The 22207-nt window shown below is 54.2% G+C and overlaps 2 protein-coding genes and 1 long non-coding RNA gene across 16 annotated transcripts; 1 reads left to right on the forward strand and 2 right to left on the reverse strand.

Moving 5' to 3' along the window:
- Nucleotides 1-537: 537 nt before the first annotated feature.
- Nucleotides 538-19961, reverse strand: ANP32A (acidic nuclear phosphoprotein 32 family member A). Of its 9 annotated transcripts, none has more exons than XM_048317747.1 (8): nucleotides 19793-19961; nucleotides 6080-6229; nucleotides 5844-5966; nucleotides 4431-4629; nucleotides 2788-2886; nucleotides 1796-1893; nucleotides 944-1254; nucleotides 538-816 (listed from the first exon to the last, which is right to left on the reverse strand). In XM_048317747.1, exons 1-8 carry the CDS (start codon nucleotides 19844-19846, stop codon nucleotides 714-716), a joined length of 1137 nt encoding a protein of 378 aa, XP_048173704.1. In that variant the 5' UTR covers nucleotides 19847-19961; the 3' UTR covers nucleotides 538-713. The 9 variants fall into 9 exon arrangements, with proteins under 9 accessions (XP_048173704.1, XP_048173709.1, XP_048173708.1 ...); XM_048317752.1 differs by having other exon boundaries at nucleotides 944-1004; nucleotides 2788-2874; nucleotides 19793-19958; XM_048317751.1 differs by having other exon boundaries at nucleotides 944-1004; nucleotides 19793-19956.
- On the reverse strand, nucleotides 6236-15646 carry LOC125332628. Its single transcript, XM_048317754.1, has 2 exons — nucleotides 13569-15646; nucleotides 6236-11117 (listed from the first exon to the last, which is right to left on the reverse strand). Exon 2 carries the CDS (start codon nucleotides 9288-9290, stop codon nucleotides 8364-8366), a length of 927 nt encoding a protein of 308 aa, XP_048173711.1. The 5' UTR covers nucleotides 9291-11117; nucleotides 13569-15646; the 3' UTR covers nucleotides 6236-8363.
- Nucleotides 18201-22184, forward strand: LOC125332629. Of its 6 annotated transcripts, XR_007206559.1 has the most exons (5): nucleotides 18201-18543; nucleotides 19248-19624; nucleotides 21166-21285; nucleotides 21475-21587; nucleotides 21793-22184. It is a non-coding gene; the product is annotated as an uncharacterized LOC125332629 (long non-coding RNA). The 6 variants fall into 6 exon arrangements; XR_007206563.1 differs by lacking the exons at nucleotides 18201-18543; nucleotides 19248-19624 and adding an exon at nucleotides 20205-20368; XR_007206561.1 differs by lacking the exons at nucleotides 18201-18543; nucleotides 19248-19624 and adding an exon at nucleotides 20205-20351.
- The last annotated feature ends 23 nt before the right edge of the window (nucleotides 22185-22207 follow it).

The following is a 22207-nucleotide window of genomic DNA, read 5'->3' on the forward strand; positions in this document are numbered from 1 at the left end:
AAATTCCCTCCAAACCCACCCCCCTCCAAAAAATCCCCTGAAAATAATAAAAACAATTCCCAAAAAAGCCGAAAATTCCCTCCCAAAATTCCAGGAAAACTCACAACACACCGGGATTGCCAATGAGCAGCTCCGACCCCATCCCGAACAATCCAACATTCCCAAAAAACCGACGTTTGGTCGCTATTTACAACGAGGAAAAGCCCGGGGAATTCCCAACGCTGGGGAAAAGGGGCTGGAAATGGCGGCCATTCCCAAAAAACCACGGAGCGAGGCGCCGCTCCCACCCCAGGGAAGAGGCCTGGCTCACATTCCAGCAGCGTCTCCCAGAAAAAAGTGGGGATTTGGGGATCAGAGGTGGGAAAATCCCGGCTCATCCACGGATCTCAACTCGGTTCTCTCCTCGTTTCCGCTTCCGGGATGTCCGAGCTCCGCTTCCAAGAATTCCCAAACTCAGGTTCCTACTCAACTCTCGCAGCTCCAGGGACTCCGGGAAGGGATCCAAAGGAAGAAATTCCCAAAGAATTCCAGGAGGAGTGGCAGTAAAAATAGGATTTTATTCCCGTGCCCACCCTCGCTCGGTTCCCACAGCAACGTTACAATCCGGAAAAAAAAACCAACGGAAAAAAAAAAAAAAAAAAAAAATCGGGAAAAGAAAAGGAATTCCAAAGGGTCGGGAGGTGGGAAAAGAGGGAATTCCGGGATAAAAACAGTCAAATCACAAGAGGGAATCTCCCGGGAAGGAAGGGGCGCCTCAGTCGTCCTCGTCGCCCTCGTCCTCCGGCTCTCGTTTCCTTTTCTGGCCCCGCTCTTCCTCTGGAAAACACAAACAATTCCCGTTATTCCCGGCCGCGGCGGCATTCCCGCTGGGCGGGGCCGGCGTTTGCCCTGGGAGCGAGGCGCTGCAGCCGCAGGAAAAGCGGGATCGGGACGGGCTCCGTACCGGCCTCCTCCTCGTCCTCCTCGTCGTCCACCTCGCCGTCGTTGTAGCCTTCCTCGTCCTCCTGCGAGGACAAGGAAAAGCGGGATGAGAAGCTCGGCATCGGCCCGGGATCCTTCCCGACAGCCCTTTTCCCGAGGCCTTGGAGCCGCTTCCCAGGGGGGCCGGTTCGGGATGGAACAGCAGGAATCCGGCACTGAACGGCCGGGAATTCCCGAGCTGCGCCTGGCAACGGGGCTGCCCTTCCCGACTCCGGGAAAACCGGGATTTATTGGAGCGCGTTCCTCCGGAGCCTCGGGGGTGGACTGGGGAGGCTGAGGAACATTCCAGAGGGGTGGGAGAGGGGGCGGGGCTGCAGGAGAGGGAAAACAGCTTCCCACAATCCCCTTTTCCTTCCTCAATCCCATTCCCACCCTCGCAAGCCCATTTTCTCCCTTCCCAATCCCATTTTCCCCCCTCAATCCCATTCTCCCTTCAAGCCCATTCCCACCCTCCCAATCCCAGTTTTTCCCTTCTCTCATCTCATTTTCCCTCCCTAATCCCATTTTCTTTCCTGCAATCCCATTTTCCCCCCTCCCAATCCCATTCTCCATTCAATCCTATTTTCCCCCCTCAATCCCATTTCTCTCCCTCCCATCCCATTTCCCCCCTTCCCAATCCCATTTTCCCCCTCCAGTTCCACTTCCCCTCCTTCCAGCCCTTTTCGCCTCCCTCAATCCCATCCCCCACCCCCCCAATCCCATTTTTCCCCCATCCCCATCCTAAAACTCCTCAAATCCCAGATTTGAGCCCTTTCCTGCCCAGCCCTTCCCGGTCGGATCCCGCTGATTCCCGCTGTGGAATTCCAAGCCTCACCTCCTCGTCTCCGCTCACATCCTCCTCTTCCCCTTCCTCCTCCTCCTCCTCATCCTCCTCGTCCTCCACTACCTGAGCGTCATCATCGTATTCCTCCTCTGGAAAAACAAAATCCATGGAAAACTTTTCCTCATTCCACCCCAAACCCTGGCAATCCAAGTGGAGAATTCCTTAGGGATAGCACGGGATTGGCGGCAGCTCTGGGAATGCAGGGTCAGAGTCGCTCACGGAGCCTCCGGCTGCTCCACTTCCCACTGTTCCCAAGGATTTGGGAGCTGGAGGATATCCTGGCTATTCCAGGAATCCGGAGCAGAACTTTCCCATTATCCAGCGGGAGCCCTCCCAGGGACACAAAATTCTGGCCTTTTCGGGAATTCCCGAAAGGAAAGCCCCCAAATCCGACCATTCCCAGCAGAAAAGCGGGAAGTGCGGAGCCCCCGGAGTGTTTTCCGTGTGTTTGGGAGCTTTTGGGAAGTGGCCCTTCCCAGAGCTCCCACTCAGCATTCCCGGGAAAAGTGCACATCCAGCTTTTCTGCTTTGCTGCGCCGCTGGGATGGGAGAATCCAGCAAATTCCCCGGGATCAGCCGGATCCGCAGCCAGGGATGGCTCCAGGGGCAGCCGGGGAAAGGCGGCACCTAAAGCACTGGGATCCCCCAGAATTCCCTGGAATTCTGGCGTGTTCCTTCCTCAGGGCCTGGCTCGGAACTGGGAATTCACTGGAGCTCCCCCATGTTTTCCATGCACTTCCCTAATTCCTGCTTTTTTCCATGCCCAAGCTGCTTCTCCCCTCACCCTTTTCCATGAAGATTTCCACAATTCCAGGACATCCCCGTTCCTTCCATTCCTTCAGTCCCTTCCCTTGGTTCCTTCCTTATCCCACCCCTCCATTCCCAGATTGAGGAATGGGATTTTCCAAGCCCTGCCACCTCCTCCCCACATTCCTTTGGGATGCGGGAGCTGCCGGGAATCCCACGGAGCACATCCCACGTACCATCCTCATCCTCCTCCTCGTCATCCAGGCCCTCCACGTATCCCTCGGCGTCGGAATCCGGCGCTTCCTTGTCATCCCGGTCTTTCACTAGGGATAAAACTGAGGAAGTTGCTCCTTCAGGCCCTGCCAGGCTCCTTCCCGCCATTCCCTCATTCCTTTCCTGGCTCCTTCCCGCCATTCCTCCTTCCCGCCATTCCCTCATTCCTTTCCTGGCTCCTTCCCACCATTCCTCCTTCCCGCCATTCCCTCATTCCTTTCCTGGCTCCTTCCCGCCATTCCTCCTTCCCGCCATTCCCTCATTCCTTTCCTGGCTCCTTCCCGCCATTCCTCCTTCCCGCTATTCCCTCATTCCTTTCCTGGCTCCTTCCCACCATTCCTCCTTCCCGCCATTCCCTCATTCCTTTCCTGGCTCCTTCCTGCCATTCCTCCTTCCCGCCATTCCCTCATTCCTTTCCTGGCTCCTTCCCGCCATTCCCTCATTCCTTCCCCTCATTCCTTTGGGACACTCAGCTCCTCTCCCTGATTCCTGTCCCTCATTCCCTCAGGACATTGAGATCCTTCCCCTCATTCCTTTGGGAAAATGAAGTTCTTTCCCTCATTCCTTTCCCTCATTCTTTCAGGACACCCAGGTCCTTGCCCTCATTCCTTCCCCTCATTCCCTCATTTCTTTCCCTCATTCCCTCAGGTCCTTCCCCTCAGATCCTTCCCCTCATTCCCTCAGGTCCTTCCCCTCATTCCCTCATTTCTTTCCCTCATTCCCTCAGGTCCCTCCCCTCATTCCTTCCCTTCATTTCTTTCCCTCATTCCTTCATTTCTTTCCCTCATTCCCTCAGGTCCCTCCCCTCATTCCTTCCCCTCATTTCTTTCCCTCATTCCCTCAGGTCCTTGCCCTCATTCTTTCCCCTCATTCCCTCCCCATATCCCCTCATTCCATTCCCTCATTCCCTTCCCTCACTCTCTCAGGTCCTTCCCCTCATTCCCTCATTCCATCCCCTCATTCCCTCATTTCTTTCCCTCATTCCTTCATTTCTTTCCCTCATTCCCTCAGGTCCCTCCCCTCATTCCTCCCCCTCATTTCTTTCCCTCATTCCCTCAGGTCCTTGCCCTCATTCTTTCCCCTCATTCCCTCCCCTCATCCCCTCATTCCATCCCCTCATTCCATTCCCTCATTCCATTCCCTCATTCCCCCACCTCCCTTCCTCAGGTCCTTCCCCTCATTCTTTCCCCTCATTCCCTCATTTCTTCTCCTCATTCCCTTCCCTCACTCTCTCAGGCACTTTCCCTCATTCCATCCCCTCATTCCCTTCCCTCACTCTCTCAGGTCCTTCCCCTCATTCCCTCATTCCATCCCCTCCCTCCCTCATTCCATCCCCTCATTCCAGCTCCTCATTCCCTCATTCCATCCCCTCATTCCCTCATTCTCTCATTCCATCCCCTCCCTCCCTCATTCCATCCCCTCATTCCATCTCCTCATTCCCTCATTCCATCCCCTCATTCCCTCATTCCATCTCCTCCCTCCCTCATTCCATCCCCTCATTCCCTCCCCTCCCTCCCTCAGGACCCCGAGCTCGCCGCTCCCGCCCTTCTCCTCCCCCAGCAGCTCCAGGAGCGGGTTGTGATCCCACCTCCTCCATCCCACGTACCATCCTCATCCTCCTCCTCGTCATCCAGGCCCTCCACGTATCCCTCGGCGTCGGAATCCGGCGCTTCCTTGTCATCCCGGTCGTATCCATCGAGGTACGTCAGCTGCGGCAGCAGCTTGAAGACGTTTTCTCTGTAGTCGTTCAAGTTGGTCACCTCACAGTTGAACAGGTCTAAGCTCTTCAGGTTTTCCAACTTTTTCTGGGAAAACAAAGGAATTCCAGAGGTTTGCTGGTGCAGGAATTCCACGGGGAATGTGCTCAAGGGATTCCCGGGGGTGTTTTGGGCTCTCCCAGTTGGGATCTGGGATGGGAAAGGCTCTCCCTGGAGTCCAGAACTTCCCAAAAGTTAAATTTGGGAAGAGCTCTGAACCGCTCTGGGAATAACTGATGTGCAGGGAGTTATCCCAAAGGAATTCTTGCAGATGGAAGCAGGAATGGAGCATTTGGACACAAGAATTTTGCCAAGAGAGCTTTAAAAAATGGAATGATTTTTCCTTAGCCTATGGAAAATGAAAAAACACATGGAAACAGAACAGGAATTCAGCTCCTGGGGTTTTGTGGGATTTCTTTTTGGGAAGAGGTCTGCAGTGCCCACAGCACTTGGGAATCCTAATAATAAAATCCCACGGAAATGAGGATTTGTATTAAGGCTTATCCATGGATAAGGAACAGCAGCTCTTAGGGAATCTCTCCCTTCCCTTTAATGTGGAAAGCACTGGGGAAAAAGGGCTGGAACTGGGAAAACTGGGAGCACTGGGAGCAGCTCCAGGCCTCCCTGTGAGCTTAACAGTGCTGCAGGAAAGGAGATCCATGAAGGGAAGGGCTCCTGGAGGGGTTTTAATGGGAATTTTTGAGCCTGGAGATGGATCCAGAGCCCACAGAATCCTGGGAAGCTGCGGTGATTCCCGCCGGGAATGGGGGAGCCCGGCCCGGCAGCCACTAGAGGGAAGCAGCGGCTCACCGGGAACAGGGAGAGGGACTTGGGATGCGGGCCTGGATCCCTGGATTAGCCGGGATATTGGGAAGGAAGGAGAGGGAAAGGCCCTGGCACAGGTTCAAGGAGCCACATTCCCTGGAAGTGCCCAAGGACAGGCTTGGAGCAACCTGGGAGAGCTCGAGCTATTCCAAAGGGTTGGAATGGGATTAATCCCATTCCTTGGAGCAAAACCAACTCACCAGGACTTGGGATCTGTGCCTAGATGCAGGGATAAGCGGGACTTTGGGAGGGAATGAGGGGGAAAGGCCCTGGCACAGGTTCAAGGAGCCACATTCCCTGGAAGTGCCCAAGGCCGGGCTTGGAGCAAGCTGGGATATTCCAAGGGCTGGTATTCCAAGGGCTGGTATTCCAAGGGCTGGTATTCCAAGGGCTTTGGAGCGGGATGAATGCCACTGCTTGGAGCAATCCCAACTCACCAGAGGTTCTATTGTCCCGAGATCTTTAATTTTGTTGCCGCTTAGGTTTAGGTGCGTGAGGTTCGGACACTTCTCTGCCAACACTTCCAGGCCTCCTGAGATTCTGTTGTCGCTCAGCTCGAGCTGCAAAGGGCCCAAAAACATCCTCAAAAATCCCATTTCAGCCCATTCCAGCCCCTTTTCCACAGGCGGGGAAGGGAAAAGGGACGGATTTGGCCCGGGGAGGTGGAATTTACCTTCTTGAGTTTGTTTAACTTTGGTAAATTTGCGACTGAGGTTAAGCCGACGTTGATTGTGCTGAGGAATTCCAGCTCCTCAAACTCATCCGTGAGGCCCTCGATTTTCCCTTCAAATGACCTGCAGTTGTCCAGAACGAGCTCTTTCACCTGGAAAGGGAAGAAATCGAGGAGAAATAGAAGGAATTCCAAGGAATTGGTAGGAATCGGGAGGTTTTCAACAGCAAAGCGCAGGAATTTGGGGGATGCGTTGAGAAGAAAGCCCGGATCAAGGCAGTGCTCCCACACAGCGTGGGAAGAAACCCCCAAATTCCCCAAATAAATTCCCAAATTACTCATTGGGCTGAAATTCAGGTGGAAAATACGTGGATCTTGTCCCTCAACTGTGTTTCATTATCAGGATTCTCCAGAGGATCCATGTGGGGGTAAACAGAGTTTTTTCCCCCTCACGTTCTCCACACGCCCCCGGAGTTCCCACCAAAAACTATTCCGGCTCAAAATACCTTTTTAAAATTAAATAATGTTAGTTAAATGAATTATTTAATTGAAATAATATCATTGAAACTAATACTAAACCATTTAAACAGCTAATCCTGCCCATAAACTGATCTAGAATTAATTAATCATGGAAATCATTGTTATTCCGTTCTGTTACAAACGAATCCTTTGGCTCGGGAGAAGTCTGCGGTAAAGGTGACAGAGAATTCCTAAAAAAATACGGAAACCTGAGTAAAAGTATCCCAAAAATCCACTCCCAAATGATGAATTTTTCGACTAAGAAGTATTAAATTCCACACAGCTCCTGGGATATGACAATGTTTTGGTAAAACGCACGGAAAAGCTGCTGGATCTTTCCAACCCCTGGAAAGCGGGAGCACCCCTGGCCCTCATCAGCAGGGAGAGCGGATGTGGGATTTTAGGGAAGAGCTCCAAGGGTTTTCCTGGGGAGTTGGAGGGATGTGGTGGGGGATGAGGCAAGGGGAGGCTCCCAGTGTCACAGCACTGGCCCCTTATCTCCTGTGCCAGGTGCAGAGCGACAGGGGAGATAAAGGCCCCAAAGGGGAGAGAATGGCCCCAAAAGGGGAGGGAATGATCCCAGGGTGGAGAAAAAGTCCCCAAAAGGGGAGAGAATGGCCCCAAAAGGGAAGGGAATGATCCCAGGGTGGAGAAAATGGCCCCAAATGGGGAGAGAATGGCCCCAAAAGGGGAGGGAATGATCCCAGGGTGGAGAAAATGGCCCCAAAAGGGGAGAGAATGGCCCCAAAAGGGGAGGGAATGATCCCAGGGTGGAGAAAAAGTCCCCAAAAGGGGAGAGAATGGCCCCAAAAGGGAAGGGAATGATCCCAGGGTGGAGAAAATGGCCCCAAATGGGGAGAGAATGGCCCCAAAAGGGGAGAGAATGGTCCCAGGGTGGAGAAAATGGCCCCAAAAGGGGAGGGAATGGTCCCAGGGTGGAGAAAATGGCCCCAAAAGGGGAGAGAATGGCCCCAAAAGGGGAGGGAATGATCCCAGGGTGGAGAAAATGGCCCCAAAAGGGGAGAAAACGGCCTCAAAACGGGGAGAAAATGGCCTCAAAACGGGGAGAAAATGGCCCCAAAACGGTGGGAGAAAACATCCCCAAAAGAAGAGAGAATGGCCCCAAAACGGGGGGAGGGGAAACATCCTCCGGTGTGGAGAACATGGCCCCAAGGGCCTGGGTGTTGTTTGGGGGGTCCTTTCCTGGTGTTTTTTTTCATTGGATACACCATCACCAATCCCAGATTCCCGAAATGCACTCCAGCCTGGCTAGAAGTGCTCCTTTTTTACCTAAATTGCTCACTTTTATCCCAAACTTCCTGGGATTCCCGTCCCTCTGCAGCCAGAGTGAGTTTTCCTGGGCTCTGTGGAATTCCATGGGAAGGGCCCACCCATCCCAGGAACAGCTCATTTTTCCCCTATAAACTTTTCCCCTAAATCCCAGGAAAAGCCCTTCCCCTGCACTGCACGGTGCACAGGGGTTGTTTCCATGTGGGAAAAATAATGCTGGGATTGGAATAAAGAACCCGCAGGAATGTGAGCAGAAACACGGAATAACAGCTCAGCTCCCAGCAAGGACAATTAATATGCAAATATTTCATTTCCTTAATTTTTCTTCCTGCAATCCTGCTGCACAGGGAAGAATCCGACGGAGTTTTCCAGCTCCAAACATCCTTGGATTTCTAATTAAATCCCTGGAGTGAAAAGGGAAAGGAGCCCAGAGCAATAGGAGAGCACAAGGGAATCGTGGAGAGGAGGAGGGGCAGTGTCAGACAGGAAAAATCCATGGTTTTCCTGGAATTAGGATAAGGAATGACTCCAAAGTTTTCCAGGGTGAAGAGTTCTTCTTCCCGAAGAATCCCAGGGTGGGGAGAGGAAACCCAAGACCAAGGCAGTGCTCCTGATCCCACAGAGATGAGGGAAAAACGAACCCCAAAATTCCCCACATAAAACTCCCAAACCACTCACTCACCGCCTTGAAATTTACATGGGGAAAAAAAACCAATCCAAGAAGTGAAGGAAAAACCGTGGATCTCTTCCCTGGGCACTGTTTAATCATCAGGATTCTCCAGAGGATCCTTTCGGGGGTGAACAAAGAGTTTTTCCCCTCATCTTCCCCACACGCGCCCCCGGAGTTCCCGCCAAAACAAAAAGGGCGGGAAAAGGGCAATGGAGGCGACTCCTCCTGATCCGGGTGTCCCTGCTCCGTCACCTCAGCCCAACAGCCGCGGACACGGAGCCAGGACACCTCGGGATTCACACCGGGAAGAAGCTCAAGGTGTGGGTTTTGCCTCAGAGGAGTTTGGGAATTGCTCACGGGGAATTTTGGGGGCTGAGGGGAGTGGGAAGGGAGGGAAGGGGAGGGGAGGGAATGCGCCCAAAGCTCGCCCGCTGAGGGACAAAGAGCTCCTGCCCTGATCCAGGAGGGGGGATATCCATCCCTCCATCCTCCCTGAGCACGGAAAACAGGGAACTGGACAAAAAACCCAGGGAACTGGACAAAAATTCCCTCAGGAGGAGAGCGGAGATTTAAGGAAGAGCTGGAAACAGCCTTGGATGCAAAGGAAAAGCCTTTAGCACGAAGGCAAATGATCCAAGTGCCTTTTTTTTTCCTTTTAGTTTGCATTTTTTGAGAATCTTGGAACGCTTTAGGTTGGAAGGGACTTTTAGGATCATCCCATTCCAACCCTGCCATGGAATTTTTTAGGGAAGGCTGTTTCCTCCCCACTTTTCAGGAAGTTTTGATGCACAAGTGCCACGTTCCCACCTTCCCTGTTGGCACAGCCAACAAATCCATGGAGAAACCTCCCGGAATCCTGCAATCCACATTTGGAAAGCTCGGATGAGTTCCGAGGCTGTTTGGGAAGAGCAGAGCACACTCCCAACCCTTCCCAAAAGCAACACGGTGTCGGTGCTTATGGTGTTAACTCCCTGAATCCCTGGAAACAACAGCATTCCCAACAAAATCCCAGGAGGGCTCTATGTCCTAAGAACCCCCAAGGAAATCCAGGTGTGCCAAAGGAGGAGGAACTGGGTTTGTGGGATTTTTCCCAACACCCCACAGCTCTCTGCCTCCAGCCCTGCACATCCCGCTCCAGCTTTTCCACGGCACATTCCCTCTCCATAAAATCCCGGGAGTTTCAAGGAGGAGCAGCCGCGGCCCTCGGGAGAGGCCGTCGCTTTCTGCAGCCCCTCCGACAGGGAACTTTTCCAAGGATTTGGCTGCCACACAGAGATCCCTTCTCCGTGCTGAGCCCTCTGGAGGGACGCTGGATCTCATCCAGGCTCGCTGCATCCCGACAGGAGCACAGAGCTGGCAGTGTGTGCACAGGGAAGCGGGAATGCGACCACATTCCAGCTAAACCAGCTCCCCGGAGTCCAGCAGCACTGGAATCTCCTCCTCGTTTGTGTTTCAGGAGTTCTGGGAATATTGAGGAAAATTCCACCTCCTGAATCCCTCCAAAGAGCTGAACTTCCCCAGCAATGTGTAAAAGCGACAATTTTGCCGCCTTTTTCCTCGCTTTTTGTCACCGAAATACGGGATAAACCTTTCCGGACCCAGGAATCCTGGAGCACGCCTGGATGAGGTGAGGGGGTGCAGGTGGATCCCACGGAAATCCCTGCGCCGCTCCAGGTGGACACATCTGGGATTAAGAATCCCCCGGGAATTTGTGTCCAAAAGCAGCACCAAAGATCTGGAAATCCAAGTCAGGTATCCTTAACTCCGTCCCTACACCACGGAGCAGGGATAAGCACTCATGGAATATCAACCACAGGACCTGTACTTATCCCAAAAAACTGCTACCTGCTGGAAAAGCCACACCCACAGGCCCAAACTCCATGGGAACACTCCCTGGAATGCGCTCCCAAGGGAATGTTTGGGATAAAAGCCAGGCTGCAGGTGCCAGGTTGGTTGGTTCCCAGGGCGAATCCAGAATCCATTGGATTGGGATATCCCACCTGGAGCAGCTGCAACTTCCCAGTGTTCCTCACCCAGCCTTTGTCCCAGATTCTGTTCCTGACATTCCCGGCTGCTTCCAGCTTGTGACATCCCGGCTGGGGATGCTCCCTCTGGATTGAACATTCCCTGGAGCTCCTGAGGGCTTTCCTACCATCGCTCCACACTGTTTGATAAGCAGGGCTCTTGTCTCTTCCCGGAATTCCCGGTTCCCAAAGGCACAGCCACGGGATCCACAGGGAGCATCCAACCTACTCCAAGGGCAGGAACAGGGAACTCTTTGGAAGCAGCCACTGGATTTCACCGAATTCCAAATGACATCCGAGACCTGGAGCTTCTCCAGAGGGGGCCTTATCAACACATCCCAAGTCATGGAATTGCTGAGCTTGGAAAAGCCCTCCGAACTCATCGAGTCCAAGCCGGGACTGAGTCCAGCCCCGCCAGAGCTCTGAGTGCCGCATCCAGGAATTCCTCGGGAATTCCGAGCGATGGGGACTCCAAACCTCCCGGGGCAGTTCCAGTGTTTACAGCCCTTTCCAGGAGGGAATTTTCCCAACTTCCCACCTGGGCCTCCCCCAGCACAGCCGGAAGCCGTTCCCGCTCATCCCGTCTCTGTTCCCTGGGAGCAGATCCCGATCCCGCTGCCTGCCCCCTCCTGTCCGGGAGCTCTGCAGAGCCACAGGATTCCTTCCTCATCCTCCTTTTTTTCCAGGATAAACCGGGAAAAAAGCCAAAGTCTCTCCTTCAGAAAATCTCCACTCCACGGGCAGGGAGAGGCAGGAATTTGGGCCCAAATTCCCAAATCCCGGTGCGTCCTTAAAGGCGACAGAAGGACAGAGAGCAGCCATGCAAGCACTCGGAATTTGGGGAATTTCTTGCTCTCCCAAGCCTGTGGAGTCCAGGAAAAGCCTCGGCTCTCTCTCCAGTAAGGAATGACCTCGCTGCCTCCTGTGTCCTGCTGCGTCCTGCCCCGTATTCCCCATCGATCCTCACACGGATGCGGGAATCCTGAGCAGAAATGGATCTCCTCAGGTTCCCGCTCCGCTGGCTTTGTGCTGCAGCGTTGGAGGGAAGCCCGCCCGCCCTCCACAGGCACAACATTCCCGGTTTTTTGGGCAGGGCGTGGCAAGGCTCAGAAGTTGGGAAGAGCTGGGGCAGGGCTGGGATGGAATTCCCAGACAAGCTGTGGCTGCCCCATCCCTCTGGAGCGAGTCGGGCAAGGCTTGGAGCAGCCTGGGATAGTGGGAGGTTCCCTGCCCAGCTCAAGGATGAGCTTTAAGGTCCTTCCCACCCAAATTATTCCGTGGAATTCCATGGGATTCCACGATCCTGCAGCAGCCCATGTCCATGGCCAGCTCCGAGTGCGGACAAGGATTCCCCACACTGATGTTGGAAGCTTTCCCAAAATTCCAACTGGAGCTGACGAACTGCCTGAATTTCCCATTCCGATCCCACCTGGAATGTGACCAGGCCAACAAAAGCTTGGATGAGCATCTGACTCGATCCCTGGATTGACGGAGCTGCTCCCATGAGCCAATCCCTGCTCCAAGATCGTTCCTTGACCCCCAAACGTCCCCAAGCCGGAGAACCCAATTAAAATCATTAACTCATTCATTCATTAATGAAATCCAGCCTCCTTTTCCAGCTGCAATTCCAAGCCCTCCGTGATCCAACCCTGCGTGATCCCAGCCTGCGTACGGCTCCCATGGAAAAGAGGCAAGGAGAGCATGGAATATCTCCAGCCCGGATCAGAGCAGCTGCTGGGCCGCCCCGTGTCCGCTCGGCCGCAGCTCCGGAGCTGCTGAGCTCTTCCCGGTTTTCCAGAGCTGGAATTCTGCCCACAGCAGGGAGGGCAGCAGGTGCCATGGCCCGTGGCCACCGGGGATTCCCGTTCCATGGGATTCCCATTCCATGGGGGGAGCCTCAGCTGCTCCTGCTGCTCAGGAATGAGGATGTGACCTGGGGCAGGATTAGATTCCCCAGGGAAGGGGAAATTCCCGAGGTGTTCCATCCTTTTCCTGGGTGACATCGGGAGACAGCGGATGGATTTCCTTCCCCAAAGCCGCACAGGATTCAGGATTTTTTTCGGGAATAGCTGAGATGGGATCAGTTGATTTCCAACCAGTTATCCATGACCATCTCCCGGCTGGGAATGTACTAGGAAGAGAATCCCAAGAAAATCCTGGGGCAAGGAGAGATGCTGCAGGAAAACGGCCACGGAACACAGCCCAATTCCCTGGAAATCCAGCAGCCGGAGGATTGAGAATCCCACAGGGAAGGGACTGGATGGGATTAACGTGGATCCCACGGATACCTGGGATTGGGAGCAGAATTCCATCAGCACCTCTACGGATGGAAGCGACACCGCGGCTCAATGCCAGCGCCTGCCAGGAATTCCTGGAATTTCATAGGATTTCTCTGCGCTCCAGTTCATGGGAATTCCCCCAGGGACACTCTCCCTATCCAAAAAACCCTGTTCCCTTCAGGAATTCCCTGCTGGGGCTGAGCAATCCACGACTGCCGAGCAAAACCGGGTTCCTCGGGAACACGCTCCATTCCCGCCTCAGCCCAGCCGGAATTCCGAACCAGAATCAGAGAATCCTCGGAAAACACCACGAAGCCATGGAGCGCAGCCCTCAACCCAAGGCCAGCACCTTTCCAGGATTCAGCCTGTCCTGGGAACACCGAATTCCCATCCTGTGAAACTCCAGCCGCACCTCAGAGCTCATCCCGGGGTGTCCAAAATCCCACCTCAAAATCCAGATTGGAATTCCTCCTCTGCTGCAACTTTCTTGGAACAATCCCAGGGATGATTTAAACTCCCAGCATCCCGGGATCCCTGAGCTTGGAAAAGACCTCCAAGATGGAGTCCAAGCTGTGCCCGATCCCCGCCAGAGCTCTGAGTGCCGCATCCAGGAATTCCTCGGATGCTTCCAGGGATGGGAATTCCACAAGCGCAGCCTTTTCCCATATTTAACCAGCTTTTCCATGAAAAAATTCCTGCTGATGTCCAACCTGGGCCTCCCCCAGCACAGCCGGAAGCCGTTCCCGCTCATCCCGTCCCTGTTCCCTGGGAGCAGATCCCGATCCCGCTGCCTGCCCCCTCCTGTCCGGGAGCTCTGCAGAGCCACAGGATTCCTTCCTCATCCTCCTTTTTTTCCAGGATAAACCGGGAAAAAAGCCAAAGTCTCTCCTTCAGAAAATCTCCACTCCACGGGCAGGGAGAGGCAGGAATTTGGGCCCAAATTCCCAAATCCCGGTGCGTCCTTAAAGGCGACAGAAGGACAGAGAGCAGCCACACAAGCACCCGGAATTTTGGGAATGCACTGACACCCGGATATCCCTGTGGATCCCCAGCCCAGGATTCCTAAATCCCTAAACAGGAGCTTAAAAGCACCTTTTAAACTCGGCTCACTCAAGCCGGGCTTATCCAGGCTCATCTCGCAAGGATCGGCCTCTTCCCGCCGGCACTCCGGAAAATCCCACATCACGGGCTGGGAAAAGGGACAGGAAAGTCCCGGAGTTTGGATAATTTGGGGATGGTTTTGAGGGATTCTTCCTTGAGTTCTTTTACCCCAAAGCCGCTCCGTGTTCGGAGATAGCTCCGGAAAAAAACCTGGCTCAATATCCGGAATTTTTCAGCAAGAGTTTGGATTTTCCAGCTCTAATCCCGACAAAAAAACCCCTCCCGGATGGCTCCAGTAATTTCACATCCCTTTGCTCCATTCTGGATCCACGGGAAATCCCTAAGTGGCAGAAAGGTGAGGAATCCTGGGAATTCTTGTGTCTAATTCTGGGGCATCTCCAATCCTGAAGAAACTCCAGGAGGGAAAATCCATCACTGACGCCCCAGGAAATTCCCCAAATCCCCTTTCCCACATTTCCAAGATCCATAGTCACATCTATGAACAGACCAGGAACACACGGAGTTTTCCATGGAAAACTTTCACTGGGAATTCTTGGGGTTGTTCCTTCAACTCCATAAAAATTCCCGATATTCCAGACACGCTGTTCTTCCAAACCCGGGAATAAACAGCTCCATCCTTCCACGAAATTCCATTCCCTTTGAATATTCCCGTTATTTTCCAGCGGCTGGGATCACTTTGCTCCTGCCTGGAATTGCCCTGGATCGCTCCAGCGATTTTTCCTGGAGGAGCGGCGCTGCCACATTCCAAATGTTTTTCCTCCACCGCCAGCTCCCAAATCCAATAAAACAGAAGGAAAACCCAGGGCCGCAGTGCAGCTTTCCCTGGAAAACTCCGCAGGTTGGGATTGGGAGCCTTCGGATGTGGAGCTGGGCATTCCCGGGATGAGGCGGAGACGCAGAAAAAATCCCTGCCTTTAAACGAAGATTAATTAAGGACTAATGAGGAGAAATATTTGGGAAAGAAGAGCTTTTCCGGCTTTTCTCACGGCTTTGAAGGATCCAAGGGAATCCATGGATAACTTTCAGTGGAAAGGAAAACCGTAGATTTTTTTCCCTGCTTTTGGAAGTTTGCCAGGGATTGTGCTTCCCTAAATTTCGGGATTGACTGCAGCAATCCAGGGAAATCCCAATTTCCCGGTTGTTCTGTCTGCAGGACAGGGGAGAGGGGGAAAAAATTCCTGCAGGAAAAGTGCAGCAACGTCATGGAAAAAGCTGGGAATGTTGTCCAACATTCCCAAGGAATTCCAGCATTCCCAAGGACAACATTCCCACCCTCTATTCCCAGCTGGCATTTGTGGATACAGAGCATTTGATCCACCTCAATCCAGACCCTTCTCCCTTCCCGTTATCCCAGGAAAATCCTGCGCCTTCCCGAGATCCCAGAAGTGCAATCCAGCAGCATTCCCAAATTCCCTGACTCTCCATCCTTTCCTGGACAACAGCCGGCTGTATTCCAGACATCCCAATCCTGAATTTCCAGGATTCTCCAGCACCCGGAGCAGCAGGAGGAGGGAGCAATCCAGGGAAGGGATGGAATGGGAATAACCACTCCACAGCCTCCCGGGATGGAAGGATTTAAGGAGAAGCAGTTTGATGGGATGTAAATATTTAGGGAAAGAGCCAGGGATTCTGGTGCCAATGGATATTCAGGATGGAAATATTTAAGGAAGCATTCCATGGATATTTCAGACGGCTCACCAATGGAAACAAACGGATCTTTGAAACTCGGGGAAACGGACAAGAATTTAAAATTCCCAAATCCCTGAAAATGCCCACGGAATTCCCAGGTTTTGGGCCACGCTCGGAGCAGAGCAGCAGGAATGTGGATTTATTCCATGACAAATAACACAGAATTCCAGCAATTCCTGCTCCAGGGCCGGGTTAGGACAAGGTTTAATCCAGGAGAAGTCTGGACTGAGATTTTCCCACCAATTCGAGGGCAGGATGAGAAGCTCGGTTCCTTCGGGAATTCCAAGAGCTGGAATCCCACACAATTCCATCAGTTCCACCCCAGCTTTTCCTCTTATTCCCATCCTTCCAGCTGGAATTTGGACACCCGAATCTCAGAGAACATTTGGAGCTTCCCCAAAAAAAAAAAAAAGGGAATTCTCAGGAGGCCAAAACTAAATCCAGCGGCATCCCAGAGAAACGGGGAAAACGGGAAGAGCAAGGAAGAGGGGAAAAAAGCCTTTTCAAATCCAGTTCCACTTTCAGAGGGAATTTCCCACACGTTTTTCCACCGTTTCCCTCCGGAATGAAAACTTCCAGGGGAGGAAAAAAACCCCAGGAATGAGCCAGAACGGGGAGGAATAAATTCCAAGTTTTATCCCTGCTGCAGTTTGGAGCCGATAAAGGAATTCTTTCTCCCGATAAACCAAATTTTGGGCCTCATTTTGACCCCCCACCCGCACCTGCTTCCCAGTATTTGGATTTTACTCCGGATTTTCCCATGGGAATGATCAGGGAAATTCCTGGGAAGTCATGATAATTATCAGGAGCTGATAAATTAGAATGAAAAGTTGTATTGATAAAAGAAACCAAGGGATAATTCTGCTGCGCCTCACGAATGGAACAGGAGAAAAAGTGGGAATATCTGGGAAAACACCTGCCTGAACAACAGCCAGAAATCCCAAATTTCCAGCAGTAAAATCCAGGTGGATACGGAAAATAATGGGAAAATGACAGGATTAAACAACAAAAATGAGATTAAGGAAGGAATATCTCCCACAGAATCCACCTGAGGACAGCCGGAGGATGTTTTCTTAATCAGGATGGCACTTGATGGGATGATTTGATGGGAAAGCAGAGAATTCCATGGAAAACCAGGCGGCGCAGCAATAAAATCTCCCAAGCAGGCTCAGGAAGAAGCACCAAACCCCATCCGTGTCCCATTATTTGAGCCTGACTTATAAAAGGGCTGGTCCTGGCTGATTTCAGGATAAACTCTCTAAAAAAGCAGCACGGAATTTGAGGGAACTCCGAAATTCTGAGGGAACTCCGAAATTCTGAGGGATTTCCCCAGGATTTCTTTCTATTCCACATCAAAACTGGGGAATAACGACAAGGACAAACACTGACCGCCCAAAACGAAGGAAAACAATTCCCAAACGCATCCTCCTCATACCCCAGAACTTCCTGAAATCCAGAAATAAATCACTTTGGCACAGCTATTCCTTCCCAATCCCACTTCCAGAGGGTGGATTTGGAAGGAATTTTCCTTAAATAATATTGCCGAGGAACAGAATTCACCCCCCACACTCCAACCCCTAAAAAACACGTGCACACAGCTGGAAGCAACTCGGAACGCAACAACATTCCCAACTGGAATCTCTAGCCCTCTGCCTAAAAACCTGGAAAACTGGGGTTTAGGACACCTTGGGAACACCGAGACACCAAATTCCCGGACAGATTCCAAGGGTGCCAAGGAAAACCAAGCGTTTCCAGGTGAAATGATCCTGATTTTCCAGCTCCCTGCTGCCCATTCCCAGCCCTGAGGAGCAGGGAAGCCCCTCCTGCTCCGAGCTGTCCCAACTTTCTTTGGCGTGAGGCAAAACTGAGCAGAAACAGCACAAAATCCAAGCGTGGAAAGCGGGGGGGGGGGGGGGGGGGGGGGGGTGAAAGCCCGGTTTTAAACCTTTGGAAGCTGCATTTAAAGCCTTAAGTCTGAGTTTAAACCGGGCAAGAAGCCTCCAGTTAGAAAGGCAGCGAAGCGAAATGGGGGCAAACAATGACCAAAAGATAGAAAACTATGAAAAAAAAAAAAAAAAAAAAGAAGAAAATCACGGAAAATTAATTTTAAAAAGAGGCTGAAAAGGAGAGAAACACTTCCCAAAGCCCAGCGCTGCCTCCCCGCAGGGCCCTGCCCAGGAAGGAGGCGGATTCCCGGCTCCGCGCTCGCTGCCCGGGGGGGCCGCGGGGCTCCCCCCGCTGTGGCGGCCCCGGCCACGCTCCGGCGGCCGCTGCCTCGCCGTGCCCCGAATATTCAATAAAACCCGATTTTTCAAAAGCTTTTTATCCTTTTTTACCCCGGCGCGGCCGTCACGAGCCTCCTCCCGCCCCGCGGCCGGCGACAAAATGGCAGCGGCGGCGCTGCCCGTCATGTCGGGAGGGCGCCGGGCGGCCCCGCCGCAGCCTCCGCACCGCCTCAGCCCCGGCGGCAGCGGGGCTCCCTCACGGCCCCGCGGGGCCGCCCGCGGCCGAGGCAGCGGCAGGAGGAGGAGGAGGAGAAGGAGGCGGCGGCGCTGAGGGAAGGCGGGGGGGGCAGCACAGAACATGGCGCCGCGTCCTACTTGCGGTGCGGCGCTGCCCCGCTCGCCTCACGGAGCCCCCGCGCTCCCCGCGCCGGGCAGCGCAGCGCCGGCCATGGCGGCTGTGGCGCGGGGCTCTGCGCTCCGTGCCCCCTCCGTGCCGTCCTCCTCCTCTTCCTCCTCCTCCTGCTCGCCCAGGAGTTTTTAAACTTTAAAGCGCAGCTTCCGCCGCCCCGCGCCCGCCTTTGTCCCCCGGACAACACCGCGCTCGGCCCGGCCGCGTCCCGCCGCGCTGCCCCGGGCGCTCCCCGCTGAGGTACGTTCGCCCCCCGCGCTCCCCTTCCCGCAGCCTCCGGCGGCCCGGGGGACGCGGCGGGGCCGGGGCCCGGCGAGCCCTGCCCGGTCACCGCCGAGGGCCCGGCGGGGCGGGGGGGGATGAGGGGAAGGGGCTTCCCCGCCGCGGGTTCGCGCCCCGCCTGCCCCCGGCCACCTCCCGCCCACTCTTTTGGGGTGGTTTTGCTATTTTTTCGCTTCCTTTCCCCCCCGCTATTTTCTTGCTTGTTTTGGGGTTTTGTTGGGTTTTTTTTTTGGTTGGGTTTTTTTTTTGTTTGTTTGGCTTTTTTTTTTTTTTTTTTTTTTTTTTTTTTGTCCTGCCAAAGTTTTTCGCCGTCCCCCGTTTATTCCGCGAGACGCGGAACAACAACCTGAAGTCCGGCCCCGGGGGAAGGAAGGGGGGGAAAAGGGGGAAGAAGGAAAAACACGCACACACATCCAGCCTTTTTGTGCGTGTGTGGGGATGGAGGGGGTGGAGAGTGCGTTGATTTCTTTCCATTTTTTTTTTTTTTTATTATTATTCTTATGATTATTATTCTTATTATTCAACGCTCGCGCTACCGGCGGCGATGCCCCATCGCCCGCAAAATTAAAAAAAAAAAAAAAAGAAAAAAAAAAAAAAAGCCCAAAGCAAACCCAACCAACGCTAAGCATTGGTTTCAAAATTCTTTCCTTTTATCTTCTCAGCATCTGGAGAGAGGGAGAGAGAGAGAGAGAGAGAAAGGGCGCGTTCATGAGGACTACAAAGTTACAAATATGGCTCCCCAGTCTCTCTTGCCTGATCACTGCAAAGAAATGAAGACGCACTTTAAACTAAACCATTCGCAACTCACTCGCAGTCCCTGTCTGCCTCTCCCTGCCCAGCACCCTGCACAAATATTTGCGAACTAAACACGCCGAGAGAGAGAGGAGCGAGCAACTTATTTTTATTTAATGCACGGCGAGCCCTCTCCGAGGCATCGCAGCCCGGCACGGGCAGGAGCAGCCCCGGGGACCCCCCCAAACCTCACCGCGAGCGCCCCGCGCCCCCCAAAGCGGGGGGCACGGCCCCCCCACACACACAGGTAGGCACCTCAAGGGCAGCAGCGGCCCCGCCAACACCTGGCACGCTCCACCCCGCCAAAAAAAAAAAAAAATAACCGTGGGATGCCTTTTTATTATTCTCATCATTAGCATTATTATCATTAATTTTTTTTTTTTTTTTTTTTTTTTTTTGGCATTGCATTGCTTACATCTGAGGGCGTCCTGTTCCGCAGCTCTAAGTGGATCCTTTTCTTCATGTCCATGTCCGTGGCTGGCGGGAGGCGCGGAGGGTGCCCGGCTCGGCTGGCGCAGTGACCCCTGTGCAGAGCCCCCCGATCGCGGGGCGCGGAGGGACTCGGGCTCGCCCAGCGCCGCTCGGAAGCCCGAGCGCAGCACCGCGGCGCGCACTAACCTGATAACCGCGGGGGCGGGCGCTCCGGGGGCTCCGCCGAGATTGACAGCGCCGCCGGCCAATCAGAGCGCGCCGCCGCCGCGCCTCAGCCAACCGGCAGCGCGAGGCGCGGCGGAAGCCAATGGGGGAGCGGCTCGGCCGGGCAGGGGGACAGCCCGGCGCCGAGCCCAGGCTCATTCCGCGCTGCCGCCTGATGGAGACGGAGCGGCCGCGGCTTTGCCGCGCCGGGCACGGCGCTCGCTGCCCTCTCCGCCCGCCCGAGCCTGGGGGAGGCGCCGGGGCGGGGAGCGGTGGCCGAGCCGGAGTCGCCCGGCCCGGGGCGCGCAGCCAGGAGGGAGGGAAAGGTGCGGAACGGGGTATGGGAATGGCGCGGGTAATGGCGCGGGCCCCGGCGGCGGGGGGCGGGCGGAGCGTGAGCGGCGGGCGGAGCGCGGCCGGGGAGGGAAGGAGGGAGGGGCGGCGGCGCTGAGGGGAGGGGGAGCGCCCGGGCCGCCCTCAGCGGGGTCCCCGCGGCCGGGGCCGCCTCACGGGGCTGGGGAGCCGTTCCCGAGGCGAAGGGAAGGGCGGGAGTCGCTGCCCGTGCCCGGGAGTGCCGGGAGGGTCTCCCCGGGAATGGCCCCGGCGGGGCGGGGGCGGTGCTGAGGGGAGGGGAGCGGGCGGGCCGCCCTCAGCGGGGTCCCCGCGGCCGGGGCCGCCTCACCGGGCTGGGAGCGGCTCCGGGGCGGAACGGCGGGGTCCGGGATCCCTGGGAAGGACAGGGCAGGGCGGGAGGCTCGGGGGGATCCCCCCGAGAAGGGAAGGGCAGAGCGGGAGGCTCGGGAGGGTCCCCCCGGGAAAAGCCCTGAGCAGGGCCAAGGACGGGAATCCTTCGGTTCCCGGTGGGAGCCGCCAGGAAAGATTGGAAGGGATTTTTTTTCCTTGGGATGCCAGGGTAAGGGGGATGGATTCCGGCTGGAAGAGAGCACGGTTAGGTGGGATTTTGGGAAGGATTTTCTTCCTGGGAGGGTGGGGAGGGGCTGGAATTCCCGGAGAAGCTGTGGCTGCCCCTGGAATGTCCAAGGCCAGCTTGGAGCACGCTGGGACAGTGGAAGTTATCCCTGCCCATGGAATGGGATGGGCTTTAAGCTCCTTTCCATCCCAAAGCATTCCCTGCTCCTGCTCCTTTTCCAGGCGCTGCTGGCTGAGGTGGCAGCTGTTGGATGTAGGATCCAAGCCCACAGCTGCTCCTCTTCAGGGATTTGGGATTTCTGAACCCCGGGCACCGTTCCCATCAGCTGGAGCAGAACACAGGTAAGAAGTGCTTTTTTTTTCCTTCCAAAATTCCACTTTGTCCCTTCCTGCTGTTCCTGGAATGTGGCTGGGCTTGTCCAGCTTTCCCTGGAAAACACAGGGCTGGAAAATCCCTAAGAGCTGTTGGAAAGCATCGAGAGAATGCTGAAAATCCTTGGGAAACTTCTATTTCATCCAAATATTTTGCAGCGCTGGATGGAGGTGAAGTGTCACCTGTGAGCGTGGATAAATCCCAGGAATGTGGGTGATGACAGCAGGAATTGTGTTGGGAATGGGACAGGAAAAGCTGCATCCAGCTCCAGGTAAAAATTCCGATGAAAGCAAAATAAAAGTGATATTCTGCAAAAAGTTCATCTTTTTGGGATGTTTTAGGAGTTTATGATGGAATTTTGGGATTGGCTGATAAATCCTCGATTGGTGATTAATATTCCAAACTTTTCTAATCGCTTGGGATTTGGGAATGAAGCGGAATTTTCTTTCAGCTCTCTTTGAACTTCTCCTTCCCAGGTGCGACCAGAGGTGGCTCCTGGGCTGAATCTTCAGGAATTTTTGATGGAATTTGTGCTCCTGGCCCGGGAGGAGACCTTTGGAAAAGGACTTTTCTCCTGGAAGAGAATTTGCTGGGATAAGCTGTGATTGAAAAGGAATTTCTGGGGATCCAGAGCTGCTTTTTTCCTTTGTTTCTCCTGAGGAAAATCTGTGTTTCGAGTACTGAAAGGTGCAGAAAATTCCTGGTTTTTTGAATGACTGAGGGAATTTTTTCCGAGTTTAAAGCCCAAACTCCATGTTTAAAGCTGCTCCTTCCATGGTTCCTATTCCAGGAGTTTGGGAATGAAAAAGGAAAAGGAATGATAAATTGGGAATAAATTTTAAAGAATTTTTTTTTTGCTTTTCTTCTACAATTTTCCATTCGTGGGATTGG

The sequence above is a fragment of the Corvus hawaiiensis genome, chromosome 13 (assembly GCF_020740725.1).
Source record: "Corvus hawaiiensis isolate bCorHaw1 chromosome 13, bCorHaw1.pri.cur, whole genome shotgun sequence".
Taxonomy (NCBI): domain Eukaryota; kingdom Metazoa; phylum Chordata; class Aves; order Passeriformes; family Corvidae; genus Corvus; species Corvus hawaiiensis.

Coding starts and splice junctions, on each gene's coding strand:
- LOC125332628 (XM_048317754.1), bottom strand. CDS start 9,290: ATGGCAGGGTTGGAATGGGATGATCCTAAAAGTCCCTTCCAACCTAAA.
- ANP32A (XM_048317744.1), bottom strand. CDS start 18,080: ATGACGGGCAGCGCCGCCGCTGCCATTTTGTCGCCGGCCGCGGGGCGG. Junction 4,630..5,843: donor TCGGGACAATAGAACCTCTG/GTGAGTTGGGAT, acceptor TTGTTTTCCCAG/AAAAAGTTGGAAAACCTGAA. Junction 2,887..4,430: donor CGAGGAGGAGGATGAGGATG/GTACGTGGGATG, acceptor CAACTTCCTCAG/TTTTATCCCTAGTGAAAGAC.